Genomic DNA, 24427 nt, shown 5'->3' with positions numbered 1-24427 from the left:
CACATTTAGAAGCCAAACTGCCAAATTATATCCCTGCTTCAGTTACCTCTGAAAGATAGCCCTTCCTGTCAGATGCATTTGTTCACCAAGAGCCTATTAGGCCCATTCATAGAGGCACAGTCTGCTTGACACGCAGTGAGCAGTCATGTTAGCATATGTAAACAAATATAAGGTCTTTTCTGCTGATGCTGACATGCTGCAGAGTGCATGCTCATGATTCATTTCAGAACTGAAACATAGCTATATCTTTTTGCCTTGGCAGAAACTGCAGGATATTGTAATTTACAGGGTCAGTAAATTACAGGGTGAGTAATTATTGTAATTTACAGGGTGAGTAAATCCTGTCTTGAAGGATCACAGAGACTTGAACAAACTTCCTTAAAAACTACTCTTTCTTCTGAGCATCCATTATTTTGAGGTGAAGGGCTTGTTGTACTATTCTTCTGATTRTTCATGTGTTAGACAGTACAGTTGCTTCAAAGATGTGCTTGCATCTAGTCTGGTTTCTGATCCTTAAACTTCTCACAGAAAGCGCCAAACTAGGAATACTGGGGAGAGGACAGCACTATTTAGCAGTAGTGTCACATCTRGCTCATTTTGTTTCTTTATGTACTGTGCTCCCCAATGGTATCTCTTGTCCTTGATGATTGTGGGACAATAGTTGGGTATATTCTGTAGTTTGCTCTGCTGATGACAGGTCAGATCAAAGCCTTCCAGAAGAATGTGTAAGTGCTTTAGCTGGCTTAGAAGAGGACTCAGCTGAGGGAATGGAGTGAGACTGTTGCTGGAGGAAGAAATCCATGTTTCTGGCATGTAGCATGAGGTGCAAGAGCCAGGGCTGACACCTTTTAGTCTCTGGAAAAAACCGTACTTTGTTGTAAAAGTGCTGACCTGGAGACCATCAGTATCTGAGTTGTTGAGTTRTCTCAGAAAAGAAGGGGAGATGGAAGAAATAGAGTAGGGTAAAGCTGATGGTGATACATTTCAAAAGTGTTTAGTGTTGCGTTAGAGACATGGGTGGCAAGAGTTGGCAGAAATTTGTTTCCCTAAACCTTTCATCCCTACWTGTTTCCTCACTGGAGTATGTCTTCTCATCTGGTTACTCTGTTCAAGATGCTGCATTAGAGAGAAGTGATTGCTTCATCTTTTGTCACACGGCCAGTCCTGGTTTCTAAAACTGAAGTTGAGACAGACAGTGGGAGGAGGCARCACAGCAGACTATGTCAAGAAGACAGTGTTCCCTCTTGCAGTTATGGCTTGCATCACCTTTCTGCATTTTTAGTTGAAGTGGTGGTTGGTGCAAATTGGAAGGTGTGAATCTCTGATAACATGCTTATTAGTATAAAACTGCACAAGATTTTTAGTCAATTAAAAACAGTCCTCATGCATTTCTGTGAAAACTAAGTCTCAGGCCTAATCATACAGCCTCTCACTTGAGTGCATGTGAGGAAAATGTTCATTAGGTTTCTTTACCTAGCACCAGAGTGCTGCTATTTGTGGTTAGGTCAATTTTCCACAGTCTGCAACTGTTACTGCACCTACAAAAAAAATGCTGTGTCTTAGGAGCAAAAAAGACAAGCAACCTTTTCTGTCTGACCCATTTTGTTTTGTAAAGGTTGGAGGCTGATGTACAAAACAGGAACACATTGGAGAGTTGTACAGCACAGTTAGTGGCTTATCCTTTGCTGCGTCCTGGATGTGCTCATGGATTTAYATTCCTGTCACTCTTGGTAACTTGCAGTCTCTCAGACACTCCCCTTTGGGCTCCAGATGTCTTGCTGACAGCAAGTTTCACTCTTGCAATGTCAGTCATTGTTGTGCAGATCACACAATTTTGAAATTCCATCAGACTGTACCCTCCTCTTTTCTGGAATAAGAGTCAGTTGTGGCTGGATGCACTAAAAATCGGTCACTGAACTGAAGGCCTTGGCCTGAGCCCTGTCACTCAGTCCCTCAGCTGGGGGATAAAACTCTTCCTTTGGAAAATTGCTGCAGCAGTGCTGCTGGTGATTCATTCTTCACAGTAATTAATCTTCRAGTGAGTCTTTTGTGTGGTTTAAAGGAATGTGGAGATGCAGAGGCTTACGCTTAGCTTTCTTGTTTCATGCCCAAACATGTCCAGAGACATCTGTGTGAGCATCGGTGAGGAGCTTACATAGCACTAGGAATTCAAGTCAGGTTTAGATTTGTTACAGTAAAGTTCCCATCTCCATCTGATGCTCTATGCTGCTTCCACAAGGTTTTCAGACTMTGCAAGATTTCCTGGGGAGACTTTTGAAGAAAAAAGTTGGTTGTGGTARCCACGTTGTTCATTTGAGGACTGTGAGTTTCTTTGAATTGGTGCAAATCACATCAGTTAGGTTGTAGTCTCCCACAGTAGGACTTCTTTCTGTCTGTAGCTTTGAGTTTTGTATTTGCTGTCACTGCTTTTAGCCTATATAGTTTCTCCAGCTCCCTCAGAGAAGGGATCTCTGAATTCCTGATGCAGTCTGAGGCTGTRTTTACAAAGGTCATGTGAATTAATGTGCCCTGTGGGTTTTAACACCTGCATCCACAGTGTAATTGGAGATGACAGGAGCTCAGCAGGCCTGACAGGGTGACGTGCTTTTATACTTGATGACTGTTTGAGTACTGGGCAGCATTGCTTTCATCTTTGTTCTTGACTTTCCAAGAAAAGTTGTGTGGTCTAGTCCAAAYGTCCAGGAGGAAAGAAAGGACCTGGGAAAGTGGTTCTCTGTCTCTTTATGGTCAGCACTACAATGTGTGAGGCATGCCCCTGCTTGCCTGATGCTCTTCAGAGCTTTCTGTCACCTCCTGTCTTTCAGGGACTGATGAGAGGCTTCCAGTCCTGAACTCAATCACTCAGACTGGTACAGGCCTTTCACGTAGTTGCTTTTTAAATCAGTTAATCTCTTTAGCTTGCATTGGTAAATCACTGAGTTAAGATGAACTGATGTTCAGTCAGATTAGGGGTGTTTACATTAGCGATTTGCATCAGTTTCACTGAATCTGTGTGATCAAACAAGTAGGGTCTTTCTCTGTGCAGGTGGGGCTTTTTGGAAGAAGTGGTTGGATTTGCTTTCCACTTTCAGATTCTGTAGAGTCAGGGCTGGATAATGAAGATGCTTTTCAGTATGGTTTCTAGGTTCCAAAAAAGGGTGTYCTCAGAAGGTTGGTGGTGAATCTGTTTCCTGAGAATGGTATCATGGCCATCTCCCATAGGCAGGATGCTGGTTTTCAATTTCTYGCCGTAGGTGAGGGGATTGTCATCTTTGATGCGTCATCAACCTTTGTCACACTCTTTGCCTACTGATAGTAAGAGGGAAATTCACTGTTTTGTAGTCTGCTAAATAATTGTATCAAAAATCTCTTTTCCAGTTCTCTATATGCTCTGTAATACACGCACCAAAATTCAGGGCAGCTGGCAGCACTGAGCTATTTGTTACTGGAGGCTTTAACAAAGGCCACTGGTTATAATGCCAGGAATTTCCCTTTTACACACTTGGAGAGATCAGGGGTGAAATGCATTGCTAGTGTTAGATGTAATGAAGACTTGTCTTGCTTTGATAAATCTGTTGGCAATGAAAGAATARTTTTGCACCTGCATACACTAGTCTTGTACCTTTTACCACAGTTTGTTAAAATGTTGTGTTTCAAGAGTATAAACATTGATAAAACAAAGCTAATTATGGAAATGAAATCTTGAAACTTGCTTGTGATACAGCTTGTAATAGATTTTGGAAGTTTATAGTCTCAATAGTTGAACTCTTACCTCTTTTTCATCTGTTTGTTTTTTCCACAGGTACTTCCTGACTTTCAGTAGCAGAGAGAAACCAAGGACCTTGAAGATAGACGCCTGTGGCCCTTGCTTGGCAGAAACAATACTGCAGCAATGAGATTATAGCGAGCCCTTCCCGTGTGGCCTCCATGGGTCCCACTCAACTCAGCACACAGGATCATGGGAAGAGGGTGGCAAGTGTGTTTGAGATGGAGGAGGAAGGGCTTCCACTCTTCCCTGGCTCAGAGAACCCGCCTGAGCATGCCGGTATGCGAAAATTCTTACTAAATCCGTACAAGATAAAGGCTATCCATTGTTTCAGCTGCATACAGAATTGATATTGGCAGAATTTTAGGGCAAGTTCTGCTGTGCTTAAGGCACTCAGATAATGTCTAAGAATAGAGTCAGTTATTGATAGTTGAAGACTGGGTTTCTCTAATTTATAAAAGTGTTGAATATTTTGCTTATTTAACCTTCTAGAGGCTAGGTCCATGGCAGTAAAAAGAATTAATTTTTTTAGCCTTATCAAAAGCTGCTGAACAATAAAGCTTTACTACAGGTGATAATCCAACAAGGGTAGGTGGTGCAAAGAAAGGGTAGGGTTTTGCAGATTCATATAATGGGAAGACAGTAGGAGTTTCAATATGTATTTCTTGTGTTAACTGAGGATTTAAGCGTATCAGACATAGAATTGAGATTTTGTAGTTAAAGCTGCTGCTTATGGCCACAATCCTACACTTTCAAATTGTAAGAAGACAGTATAACATCTCTGGACAGGTAGCAGGAAAAAAAGGAAAGCACAAGTGCATGGGGTCATCATCTTGAAGAAAATATGACAAATTAATGTATTTGCTTAGCAGTGAGGCAATGGCAGTCTTGATGTTAAAAGAAGAGATAATCTGAACTAATTGAATGAGGAGTCGTCAGTAGGGTAGAAACAGAGTGTAGTTAAAGGTGATATGAGATTACCCAATAAAGGTCCTTAAAATGGATTTGAAGATCTGAAAAGAAAGCAATGGGTAGGTTGTTTCCTTATGAAAATGTAAGAAAAAAAMCCACAAAATGTGGAAAATATTTATAAAATGGGGTATCTACTAAGGAAGGAGGACCTTAATGGGAGGTAGAAGTTCAAAGATGTCATTTATGCTTGATACATCTTACATTATTTCTGTGTTATCTTTGACTACAGAAAATGAGAATAATCATCTATATAACTGTAAATAATAATCATCTATATAAAGTGCTTCATGTTCAGAGATGGAAAATAATTCACATAGATCAAAGAGCAAGTCTATCTGTCTCAATAAAGCAGTCATGTAAAAGGTAATAAGATGTTTATGTAATGTCTTAAAGACAGCTAAGAAATGCAGAAGATGGAGAGATCTATCTATGGAAGTCATTGGCTTACTCTGMTGTTCCTCAGAAGCATATAAACATCACTTGAGGCTTTAGCAAAGTTGTTATACCAGTTAGTCTGCCATTATGTGTGTTTATACTAAGTAATCTGAAATAACTGTAGGCACTGCATAACTTTCACTTGGTAATATATTATGTGAAGAGAATATAGTTGAACAAGATAGGAGAATATGAGAAATTTAACCCTTCTGATGACCTGTTCTTGCTATCCAATGTGCAATGAGAAGTGTAGGCAAAAATGAGTGACCTCCAGGCCTCTGTAAAGTCAGTAGGATTGAAAGTCAACATCAAGATACTTAAGACTGAAAACTAACTTGTAGTGAGCAACACCAATAATAATTTCTGAGACTGGCCTGAAACTGGTTATTATTTCAGGAACTTTAGCAGAATATAAGTGTAAACAAGCGTAAGGATAGAAGTACAAAAAAGAGACATGCAACTGCAACCCTGATGTGCTGATCAAGAAATGCAGTAGCTTTGTCCTTCAAACTAAGCATTAACTTCAGTGTATAGGCTTTCCAGGTATATCTAAACATAATCTGTAGATTTATCAAGACATGCTGGTAATTTTTATAACAGCTGCCATAGAAGAATCTGTAAATCTGACATACAGAAAAATACCTGCACTGTGAGCTGTCYAGAATCTCAGGTGTCACCATAGATAGAATTAAATGGATTGAAAAGAGAGAGGACTAATAGGGAGGGAATGCACACATGATATCAGCAAGCATTTGTTTGGAATGCTTAAGGTAAGATGTGTTAGAGCAGACCAAAGATGTTTTTGGAATGCAGAGCCACAGATAACATTAAGTTCTGTCAGAATGATGTAGGAAGAATTGGGAGCTGTTGCACAAGGCCATCTGAAATGTGAAGCAGTAATGAACGCCCTGTGTTTCAGATAGAACAGGCTTTAGTAAATAAACTGTCACTATGAGAATGTTTCAGTTTTAGGAGTAGGGAGCACGCTTTGTGAAGAGAAAATGATGGCTTCAGGGTTCCAAAGGCTCATAGAGCTTGTGAAGTGTACTGCTTGTCTGCTTGTTGCCCCTAACTCTGCAAATGGCTGTCTTCTGTKGGAAAGTTTTCTCATGTGTTCCAGTTACAGGGTTTGTCTGTGCAGTCTGATTTTTATAGGGTCACAGTTTCCACACTGGTTTTYTGTCACTATTGAATTGAGGAAACATTTTTCTTTATTCTTGTACATGAGTATGGCAGAGAATAGAAGTAAGAGAAGGGGAGGTGAGTTTTGAAGAGATTTACTTTCTGCACTGTCTTAAATTTCAGCTCAATTTTTATATAGGTCTTTCTCACATTGGTAACTTAACTGTAACTGGAAAATGCAGAACACTTGGCCTGGTCATGTTTTGGCTCTTTCACACTGTTTTAGAGGGGAACAAGTGTGAAGCCGTATTTCTTATATAGTTGAGGGGAAACCTTGTGGCTTAAGCCAGCAAGTTTGTTGCAGAAGACTTGCTTGCCAAGAAGGGGTGTGTGTGAAAAGACTTGATCTTTTCATCCATGTGCTTAGGAGATAGTGGACTTGAGTGAGGATGTTGGTTATGGTCAGGAATGGGACAGTCAGCTGCAAACACCACACTTCCTTCATGTCTGTGGGTTTTCTTTTCTCTTTTTTTTTCCTCGCTACTGTTCGTTTCGGTAGAAAATCCCCCCTTGAAGCGGAAGAAGGGCCCAGCCCCTAAGATGCTGGGAAAYGAAGTGTGCAGCGTGTGTGGGGACAAGGCCTCCGGCTTCCACTACAACGTGCTGAGCTGCGAAGGCTGCAAGGGCTTCTTCCGCCGCAGCGTCATCAAGGGCGCGCAGTACGTCTGCAAGAACGGCGGCAAGTGCGAGATGGACATGTACATGCGCCGCAAGTGCCAGGAGTGCCGGCTGCGCAAGTGCCAGGAGGCCGGCATGCGGGAGCAGTGTGAGTGCAGCCAGGGGGCACTGGGGTACTGGGGGTTTGGAGTGGGACAGGAGGGATGTGGGGACCGTGTCTGTAAGGCAGTGTGAGTGCTTGGGGAGGGGGGACATGGAAGCCCTGCAGGCTGTATGTTGGAATGCGCGTGGGAAGTCACTGAGAGCTCAGCAGGRATCACGAGGGGAAGTGAGGCTGTTAGTGGAACACCACTGTTGTGCTGAGAGCCCCAGCCTTGCTTTATTCCCTGTAAGAACACATGGAATATGCCAGCAGAGGAAAGACTTGCATGTTCTTCAGGATGGTATCAAGTGTGTCAGTAAACTCAGGCTTGCCATCAGGACTGTAAGATTGGTCACCGTGCTCCTTGAACAGCAGGCACTTTTCTTTGCTTCCTACTGTGAGCTTGCAACAGAGGTCAAGGGCAGCACCACAGTACTGCAGCTGTGTTTGTGCATGAGCTAATCTCACTGCTCCCTTTAGTGAACTCTGCTACTTTTCTCACACAAGCCATAATGCTGCTGTTTCTAAATATTCGCCAGTATTTCTGCTTGCATATCAGGAACAGCCCTCCTTGGCCAAGGCATCCAGGTTTCATCCCTTTGCTCATCAAGACTGGTTAAATGAATGCTCAATTATTGTTAGATCTTAACATAAATTGTGTGAMGTTTTCTTTTCTGACATCCAGCACCCAGAAGAGCTAGGAACAGCGGGTATTTCAGAAACATCATATAAGATAATTCTGCAAAAATTAAGTCCCAGTGAGCTAGGAGACATGCTGTTCAGTTTTTCAGCATGAAACATTAGTATCTTTCTCTCCCTGGTTTGTATCAGCATTACRTATGCTGATGGCATGGCCCTGTTCCCGAGAGCTACAGAACAGATATATTTGAAAAGCAATGCAGTAAGACCACTTGTTCACTTTGCTTCTCTTTTGTTGCAGATAGATACAGAGAGCCTCAGTGTGTTTCTGCATTTAGTCATTGTTTTATGTTGAAGACAGCTCAGGAAAATTAGGTCAAAAGGAATCTTGGTCTTATCAAGAACTTGGCAGTTCTTGTCAAYGCTGTAATCCCCACTGCAAATTTGCCTTGTTAATTTTGACAGAAACTGAGGGCTTTTTCCTCCAGCTGTTTTACTTGGAAGGTMATTCCAGAACTTTTCCCCTAGTAATTGCTGGAAACATTCTTCTAATTCCCAGACTAAAGTTATTCATGACCAGTTTATTGTTCTTAAGCCAGTGTGAAACATAAGGTTGAATAACTCCTTCCTGGCAAACCAAGGCAGTTAGATTGCTTTGAATTTAGCATGGTATAGGAGCTTGCACATAGGCAGTTTTCAAGATTCATTAGTAGCCAAGTTACACGTTACCAGATGAGGGGCTGTAATCACTTGGATCAATTACTTCCCTCCTTAAACTAACACTGTAAGAAACATTCTCTAATCTTACAGATTCCCCTTATTTTTTAATGCCTTCACTGTTAGAATTGTAAATGTTGTGCATGGTGCATGTACCTGTGCAGGCATCTTCCCTGTAGGAACGTGGGAATAAAGATTACTCTCAGCTTGACTACATTATATTCTTTGTCYATCCTTCCAGTCCCAAGGATGCTGTCTTACAGTAGCTCTTTAGTTCTTGTCTTTGTTTAATATGATTCTTTTTAGAAGTACAGTTACTTACTTATTCAGTTTTAGGGCCTGCTTTTCTGTGTAGCAGCTATAGAATCATGGAATCATCAGGGTTGGAAGAGATCTTTAAATATCAAGTCCAAATGTCTACCCAGCAGTACCAATGTAACCCTTAAACCACTAAACCATATCATCCAGCATAGATCCAGATGCCTCTTAAACACCTCCAAGGATGGTAACTCCACCTCTGCAAGCAGCTTGTTCCAATACGTGGCCTAACAAGGAAAATTTTTTAAATACCTAATCTGAATCTCCCCTGTCTCAGTTTAAGGCCATTTCTTCTTGTCCTCTCACTGTGGGCATGGCAGAAGAGACTGACTCCCACCCCATTACAACCTCCTCTGCTTGCTGTGTTATCTGTGCATAAAAAAAAAATGGCCAAAGGATCTTTCAGCACTTCTAAAATCATGTTTATGAAGTCAAGATTTGTTTASTTATCTGCTCTTCAGGTGCTTTCCTGATGACCTGCATGCCCTCTCCAGGCTTTGGGCATTTCTTGCTGGCCCTGGCATCAAACTGGTGGGAAAGGGATGGATTGAGGTTCCTGTCCCTGGACAGCTTTAGGTTAAATYCCCCTTCACAGCTTGGCAAGCCTATGAAAAAAGATGCACTTCACATTCTCTGACAGAGGGACCCCCATCAGCCCTCAGCAGAGCAGTTGCCTTTGAGTTCTGTGTCTTACAATGTTACATCCAAGTAACATCTCTCCTGTGACTTAACAACTGAAGGAGACTTCTAGCCATGTTCCTGAAGGACCTGCAGTTGGTCCTTAGTATATTTTATGCAAAGTTATTCTTCCACTATTCATCTTGAGGTATGTTACTGCTCTAGAATTTGCTGCAGATAGCCTGTATAGAAGATGACCCTTTCACTCCCAAACTCCATCCAGGGCTTAGTCTGACCTCTGAAGAGGGTGAAATGACACAAGCTGTTAAATTAACAATATTGAAAAAAGACATAACAGCAGGATAATATAAAATACAGTGGACACACTGTGGCATATGAAGGGACCAGCTGTTGAAATGTGTTGTAACATGACATTTTAGGGAATTGCTCTGTGGGAAAAATCACTGTTTTCTGAGATTTGCACGGCATCATGAGTGGAGCTTCTGCCTTTTCTGAACACTTTACATGACAGTATAATTAGAAAAAAAAACAATGGAACAATTTAAAGTGTGGAATAGAGGCAGACACAAATAGGTATCACTGTTTGCTGTGTTGTGTACACTCTGCAAGGCCCAATACAGGCAGCTGTGATTTCTGCCTCTCCATCCATAGCACATTATCCTGTGTTTAGTGTGGTTTCTACTGAATTCCTGTGAACTGATCATGGGCTATTCCTGCTTTAGATGTTCTGTCTGAAGAACARATCCGACTGAAGAAACTGAAGAAGCAGGAAGATGATCAGGCTCGGACGGTTGTGGTGCGTCCAAACCCTCCAAATCCGCCAAGCCCTTCCCACAAGCTGACGCCGGAACAGTTGAGCATGATAAAAAAGCTCGTGGCTGCTCAGCAGCAGTGCAACCAGCGCTCCTTCACAGACAGGCTCAAAGTGACGGTAAAGACTCCACCAGTATACCCAAAATAAGTAAAAGTGAAGTTTGAGCAGTCAGGTTTAAGATAAAATATTTGGGAGAACAGTTACTTTAGGCATTGCATCTGTTGGCTAAAGCTCTGTAAAGAATAGCAGAGGATGATGTTTGGAAGTTGTCATTTTCTTTCCTTGTTCACTTAATCTTCTCTTTTTGCCCTGGCTTCATTTTTCACAAAAATTTGCTATCTCTTCCCATTCCCACAGCCATGGCCCCAGATTCCTGATCCAAATAACCGTGAAGCAAGGCAGCAGCGTTTTGCTCACTTTACAGAACTTGCAATTATCTCTGTGCAAGAGATCGTGGACTTTGCCAAGCAATTACCTGGCTTCCTGGAGCTCACCAGGGAAGATCAGATCGCTTTACTGAAGACATCTACCATAGAGGTGAGGGTTTGACTCCACCACAGTACATAATAGCAGAGATGAAAGASTTGGGAGTTACCCACCTAGAGAACTAGTTCTATCCCTTTTTTGAGGATGGCAGACTGAGGGACCTCAGCTATGGGACCATTAGGCAAGATGCCTGGTTATATACTGCAGTGCCTGGTTATACAGGAAGAGAATGAGGCAAGCGCYGTGGTAGTGGTAACCAGGAATTTCCTGTTTCCCAGAGGCAGACACCACAAAGGGTGGCAGCAGACTTTAGCTTGGAATTTTTAAGTACTGAGAGAAACTGGAGTGGTTTTGTTTGGTTTTTTTTTTTTTTTTTTTTTTTTTTTTTTTTTTTTTCCCCAAAAGATGCTTCAACAGTCAGCAAATTATGGATGTTGTAGCATTTTTCCTGCTTTCCCATCAAGTATATCTATTTCTGTTTTCAGGTGATGTTGTTGGAGACATCTCGGCGCTACAATCCAGAGATTGAGAGCATCACCTTTCTTAAGGACCTGAGCTATAATCGGGATGACTTCGCCAAAGCAGGTGGTGCATTAGACAGGTGTTTCTTCMTCCCCAGTGTCCTGTGTTCTTACATATTTTCCTTTTTAATGTGGGCAGTTGGAAATAGTATATGGGGTTAGGTGAGAGGCTTAGAATAGGACCAAACCAATAGCCCCACTTTTTTTTTTTGCTTTTAACCTATGATTATAGCTCAGTTCATRTCTTTTTTTCAGGTTCTGTTTTCTTGGCAAAATCTCATCCAAATATATGATAGTCTGTTGTGTTGTGATTTCTGAAGTCTATTTTTCTRGGAGCTATGAGTGTCTGTAATTTCAGATACACTTCTTGTGTGTATCTTCAGCATCTCTAAAAACAAGACTTTAGCTGTCCTTTAACTGTTACTTTTAAAAATTTTATTCCTTGAGAAGCTATTTAACCATTTATACTTGAGATGGCTTTTATATACATCTTTTCTTTTTAATGCTTTTCCTGGTAGCCTTTTCTTCAGGTTATTAGAAAGGCAAAAAGCAGAGAGACAGAAAGATTCCCTCTATTTTGTTCTTCCTTCTCTGATGCAGTTGTAATGCAGTAAATTAGAGACTTGGATGCTMTTTTGGAGGAAAGGCCTGAAGTTTTTAAAATTATTACATAGCACAAAGAGACCTGTTTTGACAGTGGTCTCTGTTACAGCGATAAATATCAGTGCATTTCTGCACTGACTGCATTTATCARATGAGGTGGTTGGAAGCCTAAGTCAGGCTCTCCTCAGGTCTCCCGGTTCTTTGAGCTGAAGGAAATGGCATAGTCCAGAGTTCTTGGAACTATATATTTTCAACTCAGACAGATTTCAGATGAATCTGGAACATGRGATTAAAGCTTTCTTTGAAAGCATGAAGTCTGCTGGGTATGAAGGAGGTGATAGTGTGAAAGTGCAAAGTAAAGATGATGTGCTTATGGCCTTCTGACTTTTTGATGGACTTGGTTGATAGCTGATGCGTTACTTTAGCTGTTGCTCAGTAAAGTCCTGTGGGGCTTTTAAGGCTTTAGGAAAACCTAGAAACAATGTTATTTTACAGTTAGAACTTGACTCCCCAGCCATTGTTGCTRATGCTCACAAGTAGTGGATGTAAAGGGAGGATTAATTGGAGCATAATGTAAGGGTTTTCCACTGCCTGTCTGTCCTCCCCACTCCCTGGTGTATTGCGGTGGATTTCTGGCAGCCTTTTCTGTGAAAGAGAGGGGGAGAGAGAGGAGACAATTGTTAMTGCCTCACCTTGTTCTCTTCTGTTTGTTGCAGGTCTGCAGTTTGAGTTCATTAACCCCATCTTTGAGTTCTCAAAGGGAATGAATGAGCTACAGCTTAATGATGCTGAATATGCACTTTTAATTGCCATCAACATTTTCTCTGCAGGTAAAAAGCCAGGAAGATCTGAAGAGCTGCAGCAGTGAGTCAGAGGGCAAAGAAAGTACAGTGAAGGAACGTTACAAGCAGAAAAGGAGTAAGAGGGTGTACAGAGTCTAGTGATAAAGGGAGCATMTTATTCATTCTATTCTGAATTTTCTAGTGCCACTTCCAGAGAAAATTGAATTCCCCACTGCTGGAAAAGTGTGTAGAAAAATCACCCAGTATTTATCTTCCTCATTTAGAAACTGCTGTTTTATTGTCCCCTTAATGTAGTTGGCACCTCTCTGGTGTGATGCAGGTCCCACAGTATGAGTGACATCTAGTGGACAAGCAAGCATACTCTGGACAAGAGGTAGTATTGCTCYGGGCCAGGACAGGACTTTTGCCAAGAAGCCACCTCTACTCTTCTGTGTTGTGACCTGATTAATGACTGGTTTTTTYTGTTCCTGTTTTCTGATTGGCTCAGCTGCTGGAGAGACTTTTCCATTTGCTCTCRAATAGGCAGCTTCTCATTTTTTCTGGGACAGGAATGTGCAGACCAAACAGCAYTATATAAGTGCATTTGGACTCTCTAACGTCCTACCTCTGTAGGAGGTGGATTGGACTCCCCATGTGCAGTAGACATCACTGAGAAAGAACAGTTGCACACAACTGACACAGCACCTGTAGTGTCATCGATATGCCTTCCAGCTGTGCTGGGTGAATGTGAGATGAAGTTTTGGGAAAAGACCATGGGAGGAAGTGGGATTAGACAGTGACATTGAATCCAGTGAAGTTGCCTGTGGCAATCTGCTTACATATAATCTGCTTACTTTTAACCTGCTTTTTGGCAGACCGACCGAATGTGCAGGACCAGTCCCTGGTGGAGAGGCTGCAGCACACCTATGTGGAAGCGCTTCATTCTTACATTTGCATCAACAGACCAAATGTAAGTGCCTGACCAGAACATCTCCAGTGATGATGCGAGCAGATTTTGTGTTTATGTAGGCACGGTTCCTGCAGTACTGTATTGCTGCCTGTACTGTCATTCTTGTCCCTTCTGTGGCTCTTTGATAGCAGTTGTAAATGCAGGATTTGTGAGCTGTCACAATCTGCTGTCCTGTATCATGTTCCATCGTTTAGCCAGCATGGAAAGGCTGGAGTTTTGGGACATGATGTACTATTTGTGTTCCTACACACTCCATCCTTCTGGAGAACTCTGGGTTTAGAGGAAGGAAGGACTATGGTTACAGTATGRATTGTGTTAATTTCTGTTTTTAAACTAAGTTGTAGGTGAATTTACTAACAGCTGTCTGTTTGGCTCTGCAGGACCGCTTGATGTTTCCACGGATGTTAATGAAGCTGGTCAGTCTTCGGACACTGAGCAGTGTCCACTCTGAACAGGTGTTTGCCCTTCGGCTGCAGGACAAGAAGCTGCCGCCTCTGCTCTCAGAAATCTGGGATGTGCATGAGTGACTGCATGCTCCCAGGGCGCTGACATGCTGACATAATGCCATCTCCCAGCCTTTGCTAACGAGAAGCCAGCCTCCCCTCTCYGAAGCACTGACCCCTGGGCTGGGCATGCAGGGGGTGATGAGCCTGGGGTTTCAGTGTTGTCATGAGACTATGCAGGAGGCAGCTGGGGTAGATCAGACGGAGGGGTTGGTGTTGATGTAGTGCCCGTACCCCAAAGGAATAACGTGAAACATTCAAAAACGGTAGAAATGAAGACCTTTCCCCCTGCCCTCCAATTCCTTTTCTTCAGAGTTTTTCTCTTCTCTGAGCATATGCTGAGGGTTTGCCATTGATCCTCTTTTCGCTGTTTATCAAAATGAATTTGCAGGAACTTGCCAAAAGCTCTCTGTTGASAGTAACCCAGCTCAAAAGGCTTCTGCAGGGTCCCCAGTATACCTGGATCTGAGGAGCTCAGGGAAGTCAGTGTGGATGTTCTAGGGGTTTCACTGGGTTTCCTATAAATAAAATCTCTTGATTGTGTTGCCCTCTACAATGATTCCAAGAGAAGTAGCTTTTATTTCTTTATTATGAGACTTCATCTCTAGAGCTGCCCTTTATTYTGGCCCTCCTTTGGAAAAAGGATTCCTGTAATGTGTAGTGCCCTTTGTCTAACAAGGAGGTCCTCTGGGTAGGGAACATTTGTGTATCACAAAGATGTCAGGCATAAAGTAGTGGATTTTTTTAATGTAATGCATCACCGTTTTATCTCATGGTGGTTCTCAGACAGCTCAATTTACCGTTGATTTGCTAACAGCTGGACAACTTTAGTTCAAAACAAATCAGGGCATAGATTTTATCTTTAGGGGTGTAATAGAAGAAAGATAGGTGGATAGGRCTGGTACCTAGGCAAGGTAGGTGTGGTGGAAGGATCTCAAAAACTTCCAGGAATCTGGAGCATGTGGTATGTGTTCCAAGGTGGGTGTGAAGATGTATCAACCAAGGAGAAGACACACTGCMCTTAGTGAAATATGTGGGCATTGCATAAGGTGTGGGCTGTACAACTCGCAGATCATGGGCTGCAGGAATATTGGGTGTAATCAGATCCACCTGCATTGTCTTCCTTTTGCCAAAGTCTTTCCAAGGTACTTGCTGARGGTTTTGGTGATGATCATGGGATATGGAGGTCTCTCCTGTATGAGGAGTGCCAACTGCTTCAGAAGGACACTTGGGTCTTGTATCCTTTCTTCACTTTGGGCATTGTGAGATCCACACTGGATTTATGGCCCAAGTTTTAAGTATCCGCATCCATAAGTATTCTAAGATTCACAGCAATATTTTGTCTGACGGAAGAGAAATATACTGTTATAAAACACGTTCCTTATCTTCCAGGAAAAAACATCTTACGGCTGATCTCAGAGATGTAACCTTAAGTATCCTGGTAGCTTGGTCTCATGAGTCTTCTCTGTCATAGGGGTCTATGTTTGCTTGCCCGGTGAGCATCCCAAGAGCATAGGTTCACATGGCTCGGTTTTTTTTTTTTGTTTGTCTGTTTTTTGGTTTGTTTGTTGTTTTTTTTTGGCTGTGTATCTGAGCGCTATGCCCGTGGTGAGGGTATCGTGTCCATTTTGCACTTGAGGTTGGTCCCCTGCCACTGGCCTTCACTCTGCACCTTTGTAAAGCACTTGTAACAATCTGTAAAATAATCTGTTGTTTTTTATAACTCATTGCAATTGCAAAAATTCTTGTTTAAATCTGTATTTTTAACTAATCTGTTTGAGAAATGTTAATGTTTATATAAAAGAATAAAGCCTAATACAGGATTTTGACATTCTCCGATGTGCTGTCATGAGACTGGAGGAGGGTGGACTAAGTTCTTGCTCTAACAAGCTCGAAGCTGATAAAGTGAGTATATGTGGTGGGGAGAAACAAGAACTGATGAGAAGGAAATAGCAGTGCAACCCCAGGCAGTTTCTTTTGGCCTTCAGTGTGAGATTTGTAGTCGGTATGCACCTTGCTGTGTGCCAGAGCTGGCAAGTAGGTGAATTGGATTAAGTGTGTATCATGAAGACCATGCATTATGCACACAACCTCGCCACGATTTGTACAGCTGTACAGAATGTAACCCTTTATTCCATGTGCTCTGCTTCATTTTCTGCACATTGTGCCTTGCCAGAATTGAAAGAGTAATCTAGTGTGCCCTGGAGTGGATTTCAGCAGGACCCTACTTGACACCTGATATGCCGCTCATTTCTGATGCATTCATAGGAGAAACACCAGGGATAGGTGAACACGTGTATTACCTCAAAGGGAATGGCAGGAAGGGGGAAAGCAGAGAGCTGTCCAGCATTAACTGCTTCTGGAGTGCTTGATTCCCTGCCACAATGGGAAAGGAAAGCAATGGTCAATTTAGCAAGGCTCCACATCACATGCTATTCTGCTGAAGCCTCTGTGTTACATCGAGTATAATATTTAAATTGGAATCTACTGAACTAGAGGAAGGACTAAGAATAGGCTTATAGGAGACTGCAGTGGTGTATGACATTGGGAGTAACGAGCAGATCTCAAGAGCTCTTGAATACTGGGTAGATTAGAATGGCTGGGCCCTGCTTTTGGGGGATTTGCTAAATAATGAAGCTGTCAACAGAAGAGCTGCAGCTTAATTTCTAGCTTTATATTCTTTTGAGCTACATCTCCTTAATTTGAAGGGGAAAACTGCATGTAAATTTGAGGGATTTTCAAGGTACAACCTGTAACGTTGCTATGGATGTCAGTGGTGAAAACGGTGATTTTCCTCACCTCTCTGCTGTGTTGTAACCCAGCCAGCCACCAAGTCCCACACAGTCACTTGCTCACTGCCTACCAGCAGGACTGGGAAGTGAATAAGAAGGGTAAAAGCCAGAAAACTTGTGGGTTGAGATAAAGACAGTTTAATAGAGAAAGCAAAAGCTGTGCACACAAAGCAACACAAGGATTTAATTCACTGTTTCCCACGGCCAAGCAGATCTCCAGGCGAGTGGGGCCATATCATATGTAATTGTTACTTGGGAAGACGAACGCCCTCATTCCAAACATCCCCCTCTTCCTCCTTCTTCTCCCCCTTTACATACTGAGTGTGCTGCCATATGGTCTGGAATACCCCTTTGGTCAGTTGGGATCACCTATCCTGGCTGTGTCTCCTCCCAACTTCCCTGGCATCCCCAATTTCCTGACCARTGTGGTGGCCTGAAAAGCAGAAAATACCTTGGCTCTGTGTGAGCCCTGCTCAGCAATAACAAAAACCTCTATRTTATCATCACTGTGTTCAGCACAAATCCAAGACACAGCCCTGTAGCAGCCTCTGAAGAAAATTAACTCTAGCAGCCAAAACCAGCACTGTTTGCTTTGTGCACCCCTTTTCATTATCATGTAGTCAAATACAAACTCCTTGTTTACATCTTCACATTCTCACTTTTTTGAAAGTGCCAATCAGTACAGAATTATTTTTTGTCTTATAGAAGCTTCCCAGGTTTGCCCATGGAGCTCAAGTAAGCAAGTAATCCTTGAGATTGGTGACCCTTTGTAGTTTTATGTTTGCAAAATGCCGACTGGGCCTGAGACTCAGTCCTGCTGTTATAAGTCTCTATACCTGATCTATTTCAAATTAATTTTACTGATTTGGTCACTGGAAAAATCTTGGGGTGCTTGAATTACAGTCTTGGGAGGTGTTCCTGGGTGGCTGTACCCTTCTCCAACAGCTGTATTTGCACACGATCCATTCAGATCAATGAGGAGGGAGAAAAAATGGGCGTATTTCTCAAAACCCAATTCATCTACAGCTGGCAGAGTATAGATGAGGAATATCAAATTATGTTTTGCACCATATATATATATATATATATATATATATAGTGAGTTACCTGGGGCACTTTTGATTGCGTTTTGGGTTTATTTTGGTAGTTTTGGTTTTGTTAATAAATGGATTTGGTTGCGCAGTGTACTGGTTCTTAGAAGATTGGAAGGAATTAAAAAAAGCTGTATCTCAAGCTTTTAATAACCACATTCGCTTGTAATCTTATGAAGCCAGTAGCAAATCAGCAAGTAGGTAGCGCRATACAGAGGGTGAAAGTACACGGCACCCTGTCTACTCACTGCAAGGCAGCTCGTCCTCGTCCGTGCGGAACCAGGCTTTGCTGCGAGCTTCACCTGCGGCTTGCCGGGAMGAGGTCTGAAAGCACCGATTCGACGCTTCACGTGGCTGAAGCGTTCCCGGTTCTCTTGCCGCAGCCCGCTGTGGAGAGCTGTTTCCCCCCCCGACACCCTGCCTCCCTCACGCCCCCTCACGCCGCTGCCCCCGTGCGGCTGCAGCGCCCCCCCGCGGGCGGCTGGCGAGGCGCTCCCCCCGCCCTGGCTGTCAGTGGTTCGCTCCGCCCGCCCTCGCTGCCCCCCTGCGGGCGGCGGTGGCGCGCGCCGCTGCTGGCGCTCGATGCGGAACTGGGCGGGCGGCGCAGAGCGGCGGCGGCGGCGGCGCAGGTGAGCGGGGCGGCCCGGCCGGGCGGGGCCCGGGGCCACAGGCGGAGGGGTGGGTGTACATGGCCAAAGCGGAGCCTGCCCCACCGCCCCTATGTGTGGGTCGGCCTGGGACGCGCGGAGCGCGGGCGGCGGCGCTGCCTGCGGTGACCCGCACCCGGACAGCTGGCGGCGGGGCCCCCCCGCTCTCCCCGAGCGCTGCCGCAGCCGCCCGGCCGGGCACGGTGATGATGCTCGGGAGCGGTGAGCCCTTCCGCAAGGTCACGGCCGGCGGCGGGCAGAGACCGTGGCACGCCGCTGCGGGGAGCGGGGCTGGCCGGGCTCGGCTCCATCCTCCYGGGGCGCCGGTGGCGGGCGGGGCCGCGATGTCCCGCTGTGGCCGCGGGGCTCAGCCGGCCGCTGTCGGAGCGGTCCCCGTGCGGGAGCGGCAGCAGCCGCTGCGGGGTCCCTTRCGGGTTTCCAGCCGGGACTGGCCGGCCTTGGGCACGGCGGCGTGGYCGGCCGGGGAGGGGGCTCGGCCGGCGGCGGGGGTGTGGGCACGGGGCTGRCACCCTCAGTCCCGGGCTTGCCGGCGGCTTTTGCTTGCTCCCGGCCAGGGGGAACGGGCCAGGATAATGAGTGACGGGAGRAGGGCGCAGGGCGGACAGATCCCTTTGCAAAGGGTGAGGTGTGCAGCCTTGTGAAGGGGGTGCTGCGGTAATGTGACTAGAAAGGTGCTTTTACTCCTTGGTTTGTAAACAGCAGATCCTGTTACTCCCCAAGACAATAGAATAAGAATCCACTTTATATTGGGCAATTTCTTATGAAGCCGACTATAAATCAAGARCACTTTCCCCTCAGAAATAGGTGTCACCACCTTGTTGTGTTGCTTGCTTTTATTGTCAGGCGGAGGAGGAGAAGAAAGCTTGGTATGTGTCACTGTTTGTGTGGAGTCACGATAAAGAAGTGTTCTGAGTAATGATAAGCCTTGAAGGAAACTGATTTGTTTCCTGTCTTTCTTCTCTCTCTTTTCCCCCTGAAGTCCCCCATTTACCACACTGTTTTCAGATATATGCGAAATTACTTGAATTGTAAATTTGCAGACCCATAGAGATGGGATAGAACTGTGATCTGGCAATATGCTGTGCGCTCCCTAGAAAAGCCAGCCATTTTCTCTACATCCAGTGCAACTCTGGGTCAGCATTTCTCTTGGTGTGCTCTCAAGTGTCCTTGCTTGTGCTCCTTCCACCACTGCTTATCTGCAAAAAGGATGCTACTTGTAGACACARGCAAAGGGAGGGAAGATGTATTGTGGTGTCCTGAGGGTCACATAATCAAACCAAAGTCATCCAAATATAGGTTATTTGGGAAGTGTCTCTATTTTTGGACTTTATACTGCTTGAACCTAGGGAACTGTTTTGGATTGGTCTCAAGAAGTACTTGCTGTTTTCAGCACTAATGAAAATCTGCAATCCTGACACATCCGAGAGAGCAYTTCACATCCAACATAGCTAAAATGCAGTTTTTACAGGATCTAATCTCCCATATCCTTATAGCATGTTATGTAACATTGATATAATAGATAATTTTAGCTATAAAATACTATTTTTGCCTTACTGCTGTATCGTTAGGAAATACACAACTTTTGAACACAWTTTAATAGACACTGGAATTAAATGCACACTCGTTAAGTATCTTACTGTGTGTTTAATAAAATACAAAATCATCAACAAGTCTCTAGGATGCTTTTGTTTGGAAAGTAATACAGCCTTGTTCTCACTAAGAGATCTTGTAGATGCCTGTCCAGGTGGTGCAGTTGTATTGTAAGTCTGGACTCTTGTGGTCTCACAAGGATCGTTGAATCCAACTCCTGGCCCTTCACTCCCAAGAGTCACACCATGTGCCTGAGAGTATTGAGTCCAACTTCTGTCTATTTCAGAAATATTTTGGGATCAGAGGAGTAAAAGTTTCAAGGATTTTTAATGCTAATCCTTGCCCACCTAGCCAAAGTAGCTTTTTAGGTAGGAGAGTTTCAAGACTGGTGGTTCAGTAGAAATGGCAGAGGCATCAGTACATCTCAGGCCTTACTAAAACACTTGTTCACATCATCTTCCTGAATTAAATTAGTGCTGGCTTTGATTTTGTTTGCCTTGGGATGAGGGGCATAGAGGCTCATGATTTTTAGCTTTTCCCTTCTCACCTCAAGCCATATCAAATATTCAGGTTCCGTATGGACAGGGTATACTAACATACATGTATCAAGATGTTCAGTCAGGTCTATTTAATATCATCTGTGATGAGCCAGTTGAAAAAAAACAAGTATTTATGGATTTTTTTGAATATTAAATTAGAAAGTCACAAGTACTKCAAAATTCTAAGAGAATAAATTTTTACAAAGTTTTTAATTTACAGCACTTCAGCTGTTAGATTTTCTCTGATACTCCTTTCCAGATACATTTGTTAGAGAAATTACTTACCTTTTTGGAGGGAAAAATTGGTAGAGATTTAGTATGTGAGAGGRGATAGCAAATGATGTAAAATATGGTTTCTTCCCTGCCATTTCAAACTGTCATTTTTTAACTGGCTGGGTATTGCCATCATACTCACAAGATGGTAATTGATACTTTTTGTTAAAACTTAGTACAGAGGTGAATGATTCACTTACTTTCCATTAGGAAGGAATCGGAGACAGGCAATGAATATGTTACAACCCAGATTAATTCCTGAAATGTCCTTTGGCCCTGTTGTGCCTGCATTTAAGATATACTGCATTAAATTTCCAGGCAGCTGACGTTGTTATTCAATGCATTCGTAGAAAATACAGATAGAGCTTCTGATTAGGGATTTGCAGCAATGAGGAAAGGATTTAGAAAAAGGAATGAAGGAGCTTGATATGCAAGACTAATATCATGTCCCCAATTTAAACAGCTTTCATCTATCTCAAGGTATAAATTTTCATGAAGTAAAAGCATTGTCAGTGACCTAATAAGGCACAAAGTGAAATAGAAATGAGCATCATGAGGTATCAATTAGAAAGGAATGTATTTTAGTGGGATAATCTGGTAATTTGTGGAATAATCATGATATTTCTTTTGAAGACAGAATGCTTTGCTGCTTTTCCTTCTCACCTTGAGAGCTGTGAAAAACTTATATTGACCTACTGTCCACTCTGTAACTGAACCTGTATAATTCAGCTCTGTTGTCTGTATAATTTGCTCTGTTGTCTGAGCTAGAAAATAATTCTAATGCAATTAGATTCTCTGTCACTGGATCTCTTTAAACTTGTCAAAACCATATGMAAATTACTGTTGGTTATTGAAAAACATGCTCCTGATTTGTGTCTTGGAACTAGAATAACCAGCTGAAACCCCAAACCAAGCCAACTGAAGAACTGACCCATGTACTGCCAGGAGCTTTGAAGATGCATCTATACTGAGGAGCTCCCAGATGGGGAGGCTGTGCCTTTTGGTGCCCAGAAACTACTGAATTGTGAGAGGTTGTGTTCCCTTTAGATCACTGCTACTAGCAGGACCTTGCAGGGCTTTAAAAGGAAGAAGTGCTGCATATGCCTAAATTACCTAAGCTGAGGCAGTTCTCATGCTGTGATTCCAGATGCTGCAGTTAAATGAGAGACTGTTGTGTTTCTGGGTCTCTGTGAGAAATAATGCATCAGTGTAGCAGCGGGGAACAAGGTTTTATGGTTTTCAGTTCTTTCCATAGCCTTCACTATTTCAAAGCAGCAGCAGCGTCCCTCAGAACAGAGCTGGTCATCATGTTGCCTTGGATGTATCCAGTAATGTTTGTCAGTTATCTCCTTTTTGGTTTTTTTTTTTTTTTTNTTTTTTTTGTATAGGGGAACGTTACTGTCAAATTTGGTATCTGATGACCTCCAGCAACTGTGTGTTATCTTTTGAGCACCACAGCCTTTTTTTTCATATCCTTGTCACATCTGCAAGATCAGTGCCCTGGTTGTATCCTGCTTTCCATTATATCCTAACTGAATTTCCCAATGTCAGTGTAAAACTTTTGATCGCCTTCTTGCCCATAGCTTTGACATCAGCTTCCCTGCATCTCTGCTTGCCTGGGTGTCTTGTACTTGTTCTGGAAGGGCCCTTGTGACAGGAGATGGAGAGTTGTGCCTCTGCCTGTTTCCATGTCATCAGCTAGAGGGAGGAGAGGAATGCTTTTTTGACAAAGATAATTAAGACTCAAAACCAGTATCCACTAAAATTTGCTGCACCCGCAAACACTGAACTGCTCTGCTGCTGTGTCTGTTTCCACTTGATAGCAGTAAAACTGCTCTGCTGGAGCCACGAGCTGGGCATGCTTCYTCTGTCCTTCAGGCCACCTGATTAATCCCTTCTCTCTTGTTAGTAGTCTTAAGATATACCCAGCAGCGTTGTGTTTTCCCTCTTTCCTTTTCCRTGGTGATTGCTGATGTCTGGAAGGTCCTCTCAGAAACCCTCGTTTTGTCATTTATACTTGCTTGTGGCGGTTCCTGTCCCTTCTTCACTCTGAGCTTGCTTCCCCCAATGTTTACATGTGGGTGAGTCTGCCAAACGCGTGCTTCTCACACCCSAGAGCTCTTGTAGAGAGAAAATGGGCTTGTCTCTTTTATTTCCTTTCAGTTTTGACCAGCTTGTACTATGATTTATCACCAAAATTAATAGTAGGATCGGTTTGAGAGTGGGGATTTCTGATCTCCCACAGTRTTGATGAAGAGAAGGGGAAGATGTGTAGAGAGAAGGAATAACAAGCAAGTGGCACATGTGGGGAGACAAGCTGAGTGTTTCCAATAGGAGGCAAAACAGATGTGAGGCTCTGAGTTCTGAGGTGCTAACAGCCWAATGACTGGGTTATTTCAAGTACTTTATTTTCTGGTTCACATTATCCTGAGCAATGTTTTGGTGTTTCATCACTGGTTGTAAGTGTTCCCCCTCTTCTGTCTTACAAATGGCTGTAATTTATTATTGAGATCCCATTTGTCTGTGGGACCCATTTCCAGGAAAGAGAGTTGAATGTGCCTGTATTTGGTGGTGGTGGTGATGCCATGAGKGATGTCTCCTGGCCTAGAGCTGCTTACCGTGGCTGGGGGAGGTGCTGTGGCAAGGGAGAGCCCTGAATAATTTAGCAGTTGCAGCTGCATCCAGCAGTTCTCTCAAATGTCACATGCTTTGTTGTTTCCGTGGTAATTTTTTTTATGGCTCTACATTTGCACTGTTTGGCATTTGGAAAAAACCTACTGGTGCCTGCATTATGGCAACTATGCCCTACTGCTCAAATGGGCAGAGAGCTGGGAATGGAAACATCTTGTGGGTGCAGGGGTCTAGGCTGCACTCAGAAGCAGTACAATGTTTTTCAGCTCAAACCTCAAGCCAAAAGCAGTTCTGGTTTGCAAAATATTGTAATGCTGTAGTGGTTGCAGGAGGTATGAGGCTAATTCGGTTTGGGGGCGTTGTTTGGGTTTTGGTTTGCCCTTCCTTCCCTGCACCCCCACTTGTAAAATGTATGAGTGCAGATTTGGAGATCTGAAAAGCTGATGAGGTAGAGAAAATGACAAGGCTCTTGTATTTTTTGATGGTGATGTTTCACAAGCAGGGGCAAAAAAGGACAGACTTGAAAAGAGTTGGCCCTGTGTTACTGTTCTCTCATGCAAATCTCTGKAGATTATTTTTGAATAAGAGATGAATTTAAATTCAAACAGTGTAGAGCAGGAGAACTGGCCAGATTTGCAGAGGGTTTTTATGCCAGAATTTTTCTATGATTCTATACTGAGTGGTGCTCTGCATGCCCTGCACAATGATCCTGCCCAGGGAAGATCATGAAAGAGAT

General features: G+C 43.4%; 2 protein-coding genes across 13 annotated transcripts in view; both read left to right on the top strand.

Moving 5' to 3' along the window:
• NR1H3 (nuclear receptor subfamily 1 group H member 3) overlaps window positions 1-15925 on the top strand; it is a 30839-nt gene extending 14914 nt beyond the window's left edge. For all 6 annotated transcript variants that reach the window (XM_057364842.1, XM_057364850.1, XM_057364859.1 and 3 more), the window contains exons 2-9: window positions 3803-4045; window positions 6855-7121; window positions 10151-10359; window positions 10600-10779; window positions 11214-11313; window positions 12569-12682; window positions 13510-13604; window positions 13985-15925. In XM_057364842.1, the coding sequence (XP_057220825.1) occupies window positions 3928-4045; window positions 6855-7121; window positions 10151-10359; window positions 10600-10779; window positions 11214-11313; window positions 12569-12682; window positions 13510-13604; window positions 13985-14131 (1230 nt within the window). In that variant the 5' untranslated portion in view covers window positions 3803-3927 and the 3' untranslated portion in view covers window positions 14132-15925. The remainder of the gene's footprint in view (window positions 1-3802; window positions 4046-6854; window positions 7122-10150; window positions 10360-10599; window positions 10780-11213; window positions 11314-12568; window positions 12683-13509; window positions 13605-13984) is intronic.
• A 2645-nt stretch (window positions 15926-18570) lies between these two features.
• The window catches only part of MADD (MAP kinase activating death domain), a 69349-nt gene continuing 63492 nt past the window's right edge, over window positions 18571-24427 (top strand). For all 7 annotated transcript variants that reach the window (XM_057364741.1, XM_057364715.1, XM_057364696.1 and 4 more), the window contains exon 1: window positions 18571-18619. The gene's annotated coding sequence lies outside the window, so the exon portion shown is untranslated. The remainder of the gene's footprint in view (window positions 18620-24427) is intronic.

This window comes from Malurus melanocephalus, unplaced genomic scaffold, assembly GCF_030028575.1.
Source record: "Malurus melanocephalus ecotype Western Australia unplaced genomic scaffold, MMel_1.1 scaffold_2, whole genome shotgun sequence".
Lineage (NCBI taxonomy): Eukaryota > Metazoa > Chordata > Aves > Passeriformes > Maluridae > Malurus > Malurus melanocephalus.
Note: the sequence above shows the minus strand (reverse complement) of the source record. Positions and strands in the feature narration are given on the sequence as shown.